The 12,216-nt window shown below is 44.6% G+C and overlaps 1 protein-coding gene across 1 annotated transcript in view; it reads right to left on the bottom strand.

The window, feature by feature from the left end:
* LOC309391621 (disintegrin and metalloproteinase domain-containing protein 21-like) overlaps positions 1–12,216 on the bottom strand; it is a gene marked incomplete at its 5' end in the record, with an annotated part of 40,226 nt that overhangs the window by 16,963 nt on the left and 11,047 nt on the right. Inside the window, 5 exons of the mRNA XM_081952293.1 lie at positions 1,611–1,689; positions 2,609–2,781; positions 3,440–3,511; positions 3,605–3,670; positions 7,052–7,250. Coding sequence (XP_081808419.1) covers positions 1,611–1,689; positions 2,609–2,781; positions 3,440–3,511; positions 3,605–3,670; positions 7,052–7,250 — 589 coding nt within the window. The remainder of the gene's footprint in view (positions 1–1,610; positions 1,690–2,608; positions 2,782–3,439; positions 3,512–3,604; positions 3,671–7,051; positions 7,251–12,216) is intronic.

Here is a 12,216-nt window from a genome sequence, read left to right as displayed (position 1 = left end):
GAGGATCATTTCAGACCGCGGAGTCCAGTTCACAGCCAAGTTCTGGAGAGAGGTCCTGAGATCTACTGGGTCCACACAAGAACTGAGCTCAGAGGTTCAGCCCAGCATGAACGGCGCAGCAGAGGGAGCCAATGCAGTGGTGGAACAATACATCAGGTGTTTTGTGGACTATCAGCGAGACAACTGGTCGGACTTGCTACCCTTCGCCGAAGTGGCGTACAACGATGCGGTCCACAGCAGCAGAGGATTAGCGGGTTTCCAGATTACCAGTGGCATGGAAGTTGTTGCCATGCCTGAGTTGCCTAGAGAACCTCCTTCTTTCATGTCTTTGAATGAATGGATGGACATGCTAAAGAAAGGATGGGAGAATACGAAGAAGGCTCTAGCATTTGCGGCAGAAGCCTACCAGAAGCAAGATGATCAACATCGCTCGCTCCAAAACCCCTACCGTTTGGGGGACAATGTTTTTGTATCTACCAAATACATAAGATTAGAAATGCTTAGCGAGGAATTGGGTCCAAAATTTCTAGGTCCATTCCCAATAGTGAAGATAGTTAACTCAGTTACAGTTCAACTCAGTCTACCCAAAAGTCTAGGGGAAATTGACCCAGAATTTCATTGTAGCTTGTTGAAACCAGTAATTGGGTCTAACAGAAGAGCATCCACCCAAGCTCAATCTCCTCCTGTGGTGATAGAAGGGGAAACACAATCTGAGGTGGAAAAATTGTAGATTTCAGGCTGAATAGGGGTTGCTTACAGTACTTAGTGCATTGGAAGGGTTACCCTTGGTTTGAAGTTAATTGGGTAAACAGTGGGAACCTAAAAGTGGAGAAATTAGTAAAGCAATTCAATGGGAAGTTTCCCGAGAAGTCAAGGGGTTCCCCTGGGTGGAGAAGAGGTGGTTAATTTTGTTATGTTAACTTTTATGTTATTCTCTTTGCAGGAAACGTTTTTCTTTTGAGGAGAGGCCGCCTGTCAGGCCTGTAGTTATGTTCTTTTTAGGATCTTTGGCCTGCCACACTTTCTTATAATTTTCTATGCTGTTTCAATAGTGTAGTAGTTGGGAGGGGGGAATAGAAAGGAGTAGGATTGTAGAATGGATTGTTGACATTCTTTTGTAGAAGCCAAGGTCATCTTTTGTCTTCGCATCTCGACACCTGGCCGGAAGAAGATGGGTGTACATGCCAGCGTGGAAGATGATGATTGGAACATGTGATGGATTTGTGGGTGTGGGGAGAGATCATGAACTTTCAACTAGGTGAACTTACAGGATGTAATTCAGAGTTGAAATTTCCATAGCCGTCCTAACATGCCTGCAGAATAAATTGCACCTTTAAGGATGTTTTGCCTTGGACAATGATTTATTTCTGCATGGTATTTAGAACCCTAACACTTGGCTTTCTAGAAAGAATGTTGTTATGGCTACATAGCATCTCACTCTGTACAATCCCCCCTCCCGTTTTCCCACCATAGAAAATGCATAGCAGAAGAATAGAAAGGGTGGCAGGCCAAAGACCCAGAAGAAAAGATGGCTGCACCCACATTAACTGAAACAGGTACCATGATGGAGCCCAAGGTGCAAAAGGAATCGGAGACGGAGAAGCCCCTACCTGGTTGACGCTCACGGAGACATGAGAGGGATGACAAAACCATTCTCGCCACGAAAGCCCAGGAAGATTCCCGGTTGCCCTAAAACATCACAGAAAGGGGGATACACATTATTTTCCCCCCAGGGAAAATACAAAGAAAGAAACATCTGGACAGGAGTTGATCAATGGCTCCAAGGAGCCACCAGAGAGGAATTTGGCTGAAGCCCAGCTGCAGCAGGAGAACCCAGACGCTTCGGGTGGGGAAAGCACGCAGGTGGAGCTGGTCGGCGATGAGGAGGAGGAAGTGACTTCTGTCTCCGATCCAACAACACGTAGGGCAGACAAAAGGCAGGAGCAGAGAAGGGCAGTCAGATTAGTAGCTCAAAGCGAATGCATTCCTTGGTTGCATAAAGAGAGGCATAGAATCAAGACCACGTGAAGTATTAATACCGCTTGGTAAAGCCTTAGTAAGGCCACAGCTGGAATGCTGCATCCAGTTTTGGTCGCCACAAATTACAAAAAAATAATAATGTTGAGAGTTTGGAAAAAGTGCAGAGAAGAGCAACTAAGATGATTAAAGGCAGTGGTGAAATCCGTAGGGTTTTTCCTACCCTGGGAAGGTGCAGAAGGTCACCAGTTTGGCGGTTCGAATCCCTAGTACAGGTCCCCTGCGTGAGGGTTGGATTAAATGACTTCCAAGGTCCCTTCCAACTCTCTTACTGTTTAGACAGAGTCCAGGACAGGTGTGAAGAAATTTTGGCTTCTACTGTTGCAACAAATTCACATTTGTTATAGTTTCGTTGTACAAGTAGTTCCCAAGTTACGACTTTAATGGAACCCGCCCGTCGCTATCGCAGTTTGTGATGGTGGCGTAGTCGTAAAAATAAAATAAAATAACAGAAAAAACAAAATAAAACGTGGCCCTTGCTCATCCCCAAATCCCCTCCCACCCACCAGGTAATGCCCATTTCAAGGCCATTTTCCCCAAGGGAAGAGAGAGAGAGAGAGGGAATGCTTACGTCATCAAACCCGCGTGGTCGAAATGCTCGCGATGCCGGAGGTTGTACCGGACGTACTTATAAAAAGCGTTCAAGTTCGCAGATAGGTCGTGAGGATGGAGGGTCACGTAATTTTTGTCCGTCCAGATCTCCATGCCGACCAGATAAACATGGAGACCCAGCGGGAGGAAGATCTGAGGATGGAGAAAGGGGGGGGGGTGAAATCCACTTACTTTGAGCGTGTGAGCATGGGGTCGATGTATGTGACCTTCCCTGCCGGCTTCCAACAAACCAAGTCAATGGGGTACAGCTTAATGACTGTATGATTCACTTAACAACTGTTGTGATTCGTTGAGCAACTGCGGCAAAGATGGTCGTAAAATCAAGCACAACTCAAGTAACAACTGCCTTGCTTAGCAATGGAAACTGTGGTCCCAAGGGTTCAAATTGGTGATCGCGTAACCCCCGGGACGTTTCGACTGTCATCAATAAATAAGGGATGCTTACTAAGCGCATGAATTTTTTGCAAATCTTATTTTTCATCCTTTCCACTCTTCTGGGGTGCTTAATGAGCCCACTTGCCAAGTGAAAAGAAATGGACTTTCTGGGAGAACACAAACCTAGCTTAGAAGAATACCACGTGTTGGGGCCTGTCAGCTGCCGGCCCCACCAGCAGCCGAATCAGAGGTGGAGGAGGAGGAGGAAGAGGCAGTGGCTTGGGTACCGTCCTGAAACATTCTGGGGCGTCCCTTGAACACGGTTGGCATTGACAAATTCCCCCCCCCCGGACACTTGCAAACAGGGAACCTAGCTGTGGCTTCGATTGTTAAAGAGAGGAAAGCAACTACTCACTGTGTAAACGTGGAGCATCATGTGAAAGACTACCGACACCAGAGCGGTTTCGTTGGCATTGTAGAGGAGAAACTAGGGAGAAGGAAAAGAACAGGCAGCTTAAGACCAACCATTTACACGGCGCATGGCTCTTCCGTAAGCTTCCCTGATGAGTGACAAGCTTACCACGCTTTTGTCAACAACGGCATAATATTCCAGGTATCGGTTGCTCATCTGGTTCAGGTCACCTTGCTGGAATGAAACCAGTGGGGGTAGTTAGGCAGGGTTAACGGTTGTACTGGTAACCATCGGGGTGTCCCCAGCCTTAAATACAGGACAGGTGCCCAAGTGCCAATCAAATGCGATCCCGTGACTGGGGGAGTAGCAGCCATTGGGACTTCATATCTGGATTGTACTCTCACAGAGAGGGACTCCTCCGGGTGCCGTCCACTAGGCAGTGCCAGCGGGCGACGCCCAGGGGTAGGACCTTCTCTGTGATGGGCCCGACCCTCTGGAATGACCTCCCCCCCGTCATCAGAACTACCACCGATCTCCGCTCCTTCCGCAAGAAACTTAAGACCCACCTGTTCAACTTAGCTGGCCTGGCCTAACCGTAGTTTTAATTTTTCTAGCCTGTATTTTAAATTTTTAGGGGTAGGTTTTTAGGTTGTTTTTAAATTTTTATCACTGTATAGCCCAGTGCTTCTCAATTATTTTCTGTCATGCCCCCCCTAGGAAGAAGAAAACATTTCGCGCCCCCCCCCGCGCGACTGTAAATAGTATCATTTGTCTATAAAATTGTTATAAGTACACCTCTGCATAACATAGCACACCGGTCTTTCCTCGTCTCCCACCGTAGTCACATGCTTTCTTTCCTCTTTCCCTCTTACTTGTCTATCCCTCCTTCCACCCTCCCTTCCTCCTTCCCTTCCTTCCTGCCTCCCTTCCAGTTCCCTCCTTCCTCTTTCCCCCTGCCTGCCTGCCTTCTTTCCTCTTTCCCTATCCTCCTATCCTTCCTTTCTCCCTCCCTCCTTCCCTGCCTCCCTTCCAGTTCCATTCTTCCCTCCTTCCTTCTGCCTCCTTCCTGCCTGCTTGCCTTCTTTCCTCTTTCCCTCTTGCTTGTCTATCCTTCCTTCCACCCTCCCTTCCAGTTCCCTCCTTCCTCTTTCCCCCTGCCTGCCTGCCTTCTTTCCTCTTTCCCTATCCTCCTATCCTTCCTTTCTCTCTCCCTCCTTCCCTGCCTCCCTTCCAGTTCCATTCTTCCCTCCTTCCTTCTGCCTCCTTCCTGCCTGCTTGCCTTCTTTCCTCTTTCCCTCTTGCTTGTCTATCCTTCCTTCCACCCTCCCTTCCAGTTCCCTCCTTCCTCTTTCCCCCTGCCTGCCTGCCTTCTTTCCTCTTTCCCTATCCTCCTATCCTTCCTTTCTCTCTCCCTCCTTCCCTGCCTCCCTTCCAGTTCCATTCTTCCCTCCTTCCTTCTGCCTCCTTCCTGCCTGCTTGCCTTCTTTCCTCTTTCCCTCTTGCTTGTCTATCCTTCCTTCCACCCTCCCTTCCAGTTCCCTCCTTCCTCTTTCCCCCTGCCTGCCTGCCTTCTTTCCTCTTTCCCTATCCTCCTATCCTTCCTTTCTCCCTCCCTCCTTCCCTGCCTCCCTTCCAGTTCCATTCTTCCCTCCTTCCTTCTGCCTCCTTCCTGCCTGCTTGCCTTCTTTCCTCTTTCCCTCTTGCTTGTCTATCCTTCCTTCCACCCTCCCTTCCAGTTCCCTCCTTCCTCTTTCCCCCTGCCTGCCTGCCTTCTTTCCTCTTTCCCTATCCTCCTATCCTTCCTTTCTCCCTCCCTCCTTCCCTGCCTCCCTTCCAGTTCCATTCTTCCCTCCTTCCTTCTGCCTCCTTCCTGCCTGCTTGCCTTCTTTCCTCTTTCCCTCTTGCTTGTCTATCCTTACTCCCTCCTCCCTTTCTTCCCTCCCTCCCTGCCAGCAGCTCCTCCAGCATCCCAGCTGGAAGCAGCAGCACAACAGTCGCAGTTGTGCTGCTGCTTCCAGCTGGGATGCTGGAACAGTTACCAGGGGCGAAGGGGTGGCGGTGGCAAGATCGGGCGACCGCCGCCCCTTTGTCCCTTCCCCAACAGCGGCTGTTGCGCTTCCGCTTCCAGACGGAATGTTGGCGGTGGAGCTGCTGGCGGGGAGGCGAGCTACCTGCATAAAGACGCCGCCGAGGGCATGGCAGAATATATCCCGGCTTGAAGTGGCAGCGCTGGGGACTGCTCAGAGACTCATCAGAGCCGCGGGCTGGAGCTGTGCAAAAAGTCTGCTTGGGCTGGGGGGGGGGAAGGGAGGGAAGCCTGGGACAGCCATGCTTCCCTCCCTCCCACCCCCGCCCGAGCAGGCTTCTTGCACAGCTCCAGCCCGCGGCTCCAATGAAAATCCACAGTCCGAAGTGCTGCCACTTCCAGGTGGGATATATTATGCCTCGCCCACGCCACCGCCGTTGCACCCAGATGGAAAGGGAGCCTTCGCGCCCCCCTTTACGGAGCCTCGCGCCCCCCCAGGGGGGCGCGCCCCACTATTTGAGAACCGCTGGTATAGCCTAACATTTAATCTGATTTTAGGGGTATTTAAGATTATTTATTTTGTATATAGTTTTTATCTTGTCGTCTGTATACCGCCCCGAGTCCCTTCGGGGAGAGGGGGCGGTCTATAAATTCAATAAATTCAATTCAATTCAATTCTGAGCCAGGATTCCTTAAAAGGCAAGAAGCAAAGTCTTGGTCCCAGCAAAACCCCTTTTATTCACACGACTGTGAATTCCTTTCATTCCCAGTCAGCAAAGCTTAGCAAACAGTCTTGCAGAGGAATGTTTATCCACACGAACCTTATCTCGCTTGGAGAGCTGCCAAATAACTATTTTCCAACCGCAGGGCAAAGCAAGACTTGGCACAGAGTCTCTTATAGACACAAACAGAACTTTCCACTCTTGAAACGACTGAAGGGACGAATTGTTCCCTGCAAAAGCCCCCTCCCCATTTGCTCCTCTTTTGTTTCCTATGGGGGGGCAATCATTTGCAAGGTGTGGCTTTACTCCCAAGTCGACCCTGCTTCCTTAGTTGTTCTCGTCTTCTGGCAGCTCTGCGCATGCGCACCCTGGGAACAGGCTCCAGCTGTTCCTCTGCCTCACTGCTGTCTAGCTCCCTCTCTGCCTCTGACGCAGAGCCCTTGTCTGAGCTTCCCTCAGCCCCCAGGACTGGCCTGTTTTTTTCCCCAACCTCCCCACTGTCCGACTCTCCTGCCAGCTCTGCTGGCTGCCGGCGGGCCACAACAGTATGTATATTTTTGGGCAGTCTGTCATAACCCCAAGTGTTCACTAACAAACCAGTCATAGGTTGGAGACAATACCTCGAAGTGCTAAAGCAGTCTATCTCAACCTTGGCAACTTTAAGATGCTGGCTGGGGAATTCTGGGAGTTGAAATCGGCACCTCTTCAAGTTGACAAAGCTGAGAGACTATGCTATGGGGCGTGCAACTCTGCCATTGGCCATTGTTTAAGCTGGCCCACCTCGAAGGGCTGTCAGGAGTGATATTCTCAGGACCGAAAAACTCTGCATTCCGCTCAACAGATGTTTCTCCAGAGAAGCCTGCTCACCTGCCTGGTGGACAGATCTGGATCTTCATCCGTCCTCACCGTTCTCATTTCTCTACCTGGCCCGCTGGCGCCATCTTCGAAAATTCCCACGCAGGGTTCTCGCGCCTCCCGATTGCTTCGGGAAATCAAGTGTTGAAATGTGGAGGAATTTTCCACCGGCTGAATTTCGTAAGTTAAGGTCTCAAATTGTATATGTCCCCTAAAAGGTGGCAGGGGGGTGGGGGGGAGAAAGAAGATTTGGAGACAATGATTGTTAACCTCCCAGATTCAGTTGTGGTCGGTTGAAGTTGAGTAAAATACAGATAGTTCTTGACTTACAAAAGTTCGTTTAGTGACCATTCAGAGTTACAACGTTGCTGAAAAAAGTGACTGATGACCGTTTTTTGCACTTATGACTGCTGCAGCATCTCCTTGTCATGTGATCAAAATTCGGACGCTTGGCAACTGACTCGCACTTATGATGGTTGCAGTGTCCCGGGGTTGTGTGGTCCCTTTTTGCGACCTTCTGACAAGCAAAGTCAGTGGGGAAGCCGGATTCACTTAACAATTGCAGTGATTCGCTTAACAACAGGGGAAAGTGGTATAGGTTTAGCTAGAAGTTGTATTTGTATTGCAATTTTAATGTGATGACATGCATTTATACAGGTAGTCCTTGGAGGAGTGGTGCAGTGGCCTAGAGACGGAGCTCTCGCCTCACAATCAGGGGGCTGTGAGTGTTGATGCTAGGTAGAGGCAGATCTTTCTCTCTCTGGGCACACTGAGAATCTATCTGCTGAACAAAACTCCGCCCTGGTGACAAGAAAGGCATCTGGCCAGTAAACACTCTGCTAACTCCATTCAGCTGCCTGGATTCCACCCCGCAAGACATTATGGGCTCATTAAAAGATGATGGCACAGGTAGTCCTTGACTTACAACAGTCTGTTTAGTGTCTGTTCAAACTTATAATGGCACTGAAAAGAGGGACTTATGACTGTTTCTCACACTTTTTTTTTTTTTTTTTTGGTTTCGTTTTCAATTTTTTCATTTCAATTTTTATTTTTATTTTGTTACTTTACTTTATTTATCTTAATTTTGTTTTACCTTATTTTACTTCAGTGTTTTTTTTTTGTTTTTTTTTTTATTAAAAGAGTTTTGTACAAACAAATTTTCCCCCTTTTCACCCCCCCCCTCCATACAATATAAATCTCATACAAATGCTATACCCCCCCGCAAAAATTCACATTCAAATATTATACCAAACACTTTACCCCCTCCCCACCCCCCATCTTAAAATAGATTACTCATAACCCCTCTCCTCCCAACAAAAACTATAGAGATTAGTCTTAAATTAATAATAACACATTGATCATTTTCTAAGCTAATTTAACATCTATAACTCTTAATATAAATTTCTCCTAGCCTAACAATGTTTCATTAGTCCCATCTTCTAATTTATTCATACATATATATTGCCCCACCCTCCACCCTAACCCTCCCCCACCTCCCGCACAAACCCACCCCCCTGACTTCCGCTGTATACCACTCTAATAATTCCAAACATCCCATATACTATTTACTCTGATCATCTACGGTCTAAACATTCTTACCTAAAGGCTAGATAATAACTCCTAGTCTGGTATTTATTCTGTATATAATCAATCCATTTTGCCCATTCCTGTGTGTAATCCTCCTGTTTCTGAGCTTTTAAGAAAGCTGAAATTTTTGCCATTTCTGCGAACCCCGCCACCTTCTGAATCCATTGATCAATTGTTGGCAAAAAATCTTTTTTCCAATGTTGCGCAATCAACAACCTAGCTGCTGTAACCATATACAAGGCCAATTTTGTTTCCCCTTTGGTAAAATCCTTAACTATACCCAATAAAAACATTTGTGGAGTGAATTGTATTCTTTTCTTAAATACATTCTGCATAACCCACCATATTTTTATCCAAAAAGCTTTAACCTTGTTGCAAGTCCACCATACATGAAAAAAGGTAGCATCTAGACACCCGCATCTCCAACATTTTGGTTGAACATTTGGGTACATGCATGATAATTTTTTAGGATCTAAATACCATCTGTAAAACATTTTATAAAAATTCTCCCTTAAATTCTGTGACTGTGTAAATTTAACATTCTGAACCCATATTTTTTCCCACGTTTCCAACATAACCACTTCCCCAAAATTCTGAGCCCATTTAATCATACAATCCTTAACCAATTCACTTTCTGAGTCTCTTTCTAACAGTACATTATATATTCTTTTAACTTGTTTTGGACCAGTCTCTTTTATCTGCTTAATCAGTTCCACTTCTTTATCCATAAAGCCGACCCTACGATCTTCTTCCCATCTCTTCTGAAGCTGTATGTAATGTAACCAATTTAAAGTAATTCCTTCTTCCAACAGCTGTTCCAAAGTTTTTAACTTCCATTCGCCCCCATCAGCAATAAGCACATCTTTATATAAACAACCCCCGAGTGACTTAATATTCATAATCCCCATGGTGTCTGCAAGATCCAACCAAAGCGGTATTTTATAATCCCAATTGGGCCGGTGCTTCTTCCATATTCTCATCAAGGCACTACGGAGAACATGGTTGTTGAACACTTTATCCACCCTGTCTTCATAAAAAAGATATGCATGCCATCCCAGAACAAGATCATGGCCTTCTATATTGAGCAATTCCATTTTTGTTTTCCCAAACCAATCTGCTACATGCGTTAATACCGCAGCTTCATAATACAATCGAAGGTTTGGGAGTCTGAGGCCACCTCTTTCACGTGTATCTTGCATAATCTTCATCTTTACTCTCGGTTTTTTCTCCTTCCAAACAAATTTATTTAATGTTGTTTGCCAATTTAACAAGGTTTTATCTGACTTGAGCACCGGAATCATCTGGAATAGAAAGATAAATCTAGGTAGAATGTTCATTTTAATTGCTGAGATCCTTCCAAGCAAAGACAATTGTAACTTTTTCCACGCTTCAAGATCTTTCTGTATCTTTTGCCACAACACTTCATAGTTATTTGAGAAAAGTTTTGTGTTTGATTCTGAAATTTGTATTCCTAAATATTTAACTTTAGAAACTATTTCAAAACCTGCTAAACTTACAAGTCTCTTTCTTTGAGTCTCTGTCATGTTTTTAACCATCATTTTCGTTTTGTTTTGATTTAGTCTAAACCCAGACACCATGCCAAATTCTATTATGATATTTTTCATCTGGATTATTGATTTCAAAGGATGTGAAAGGGTAACAACCAGATCATCGGCGAATGCTCTAGTTCTGTATTCCTTTTGCCTGATAGCTATGCCATCTAAGGATTTTGAGTCGCGAATTGCGTTCAACAAGACTTCCAAAGTTAAAATAAATAACAATGGGGATAATGGGCAACCTTGTCTTGTGCCTTTTTGTATCTCGAAAGTTGTTGACAAATTTCCATTAATAATAAGTTGTGCATTTTGTTGCTGATAAATTGCTCCAATCGCCTGCCGCAATCGTGGTCCCATATCCATCTTTTCCAAAGTCTTGGTTAGAAAGTTCCAATTCACTCGATCGAAGGCCTTCTCTGCATCCAAGAAAACCAGCACTGCAGAGATCTGCTTATTCTTATCAAGATAGTCAATTAAATCTATGAGTTGCCTTACATTCTCCTTCATATGTCTGCCTTCAATAAATCCTGCTTGATCATGATGAATAATCTCTTGAATAACCGGCATCAATCTGTTGGCTAATACTTTAGCAAATATTTTATAATCTGTGTTCAGAAGAGATATCGGCCTGTAATCCTCTGGTTTCTTAGGGCCCTCTTTATCTTTAGGTATCAATGAGATAAAAGCCGCTTTCCATGAGAGAGGTATTTTACCTCCTTGTTGTATATTACAAAATAGTTGTGTAAGATATTCAATCATTTCCAGTTGTAAAGTTTTATAATACATTGCAGTCAAACCATCAGTCCCTGGAGCCTTAGCTAATTTAAGTTGATTTATAACTAAAGTGATCTCATCAGCGGTTATAAGACGTTCCAAATTTGCCTTTTGAAGCACAGAAATTTTTGCAACCCTTTTTCCTTCCAAAAAATCATCTATTAACTTGTTCTGTATATTATCCTGTACATATAGCTTAGTATAATAGTCCACAAATGATTTTTTAATCAACTCTTGTTGATATACCATCTTCCCTCGAAACTCAATTTTATCAATAATTCTATCATTCATATTCCTTCTCAAAGTATATGCTAACCATCTACCAGGTTTATTAGCGTTGGCAAAGGTGTTATGTTTAGCAAATTGCAAATTGGTTGCTGTTTGTTCTGCTATAAGCATCTGAAATTGATCTTTCAACAGCTTTAGCGCCATCTGGAGCGCCTGGTCATTCGGGTTTATTATAAGCAGCTGTTCTTTACGTTTTATTTCATCTTCCAATTCCATTCTCCTTTTCTGTCTAATTTGTTTGTGTTTAAAGTTCATATGTATCAGGACCCCACGCATATAAGCTTTACTTGCATCCCAAACTATTTCAATGGGAGTGCCCTTATTCATATTAAAACTGAAAAATTCCTTCATGTGTTTTTTAAGTTCATCAACATTTTTTTCATATCTAAATAAATTTTCATTTACTCTCCAAGACCTTCTTGGCCTCATCCCTAATTCAATTTGTAACCACACCGGACTATGATCGCTAAGTGACCTGGCGAAAATCTTGGATTTCTTGGCTTTAGGAAGTAGATCCGGTGTTAACAAAAAGAAATCAATCCTTGAAAAGGATTTATGTCTATCTGAGTAGAAAGAAAAATCCATCTCATTTAGATGTTGTGTCCTCCAAACATCTTTTAATTTCAAATCGTCTTGTAAATCAAAAAAAGCCTTTGGTAATTTGGTAGTGAATTTCGTCTTTGTACTCTTGTCTATCTTTGGAGAAATCACTCCATTCCAGTCTCCCATTATTAGAATACTCTTAAAGTTCCAGTCTAAAATTTTTAAATGGAGCATCTTATAAAAACTTTCTTGGCATTGGTTAGGAGCATATATTCCTAGCACCAAAATGGAACCGAAGTCTGTATCAAATTGAATTGCTATATATCTACCAGCGTCATCTGCCTCTATAACTTTAGTTGAAAATCTTTTATTTATATATATCACCACACCATTTTTCTTTACCAAATCAGAGGCAGCATAAAATGTTCC

The sequence above is a fragment of the Natrix helvetica genome (assembly GCF_964273705.1).
Source record: "Natrix helvetica genome assembly, chromosome: 4".
Lineage (NCBI taxonomy): Eukaryota > Metazoa > Chordata > Lepidosauria > Squamata > Natricidae > Natrix > Natrix helvetica.
The sequence above is the reverse complement of the archived record's forward strand: the minus strand, read 5'-3'. Positions and strand labels throughout refer to the sequence as shown.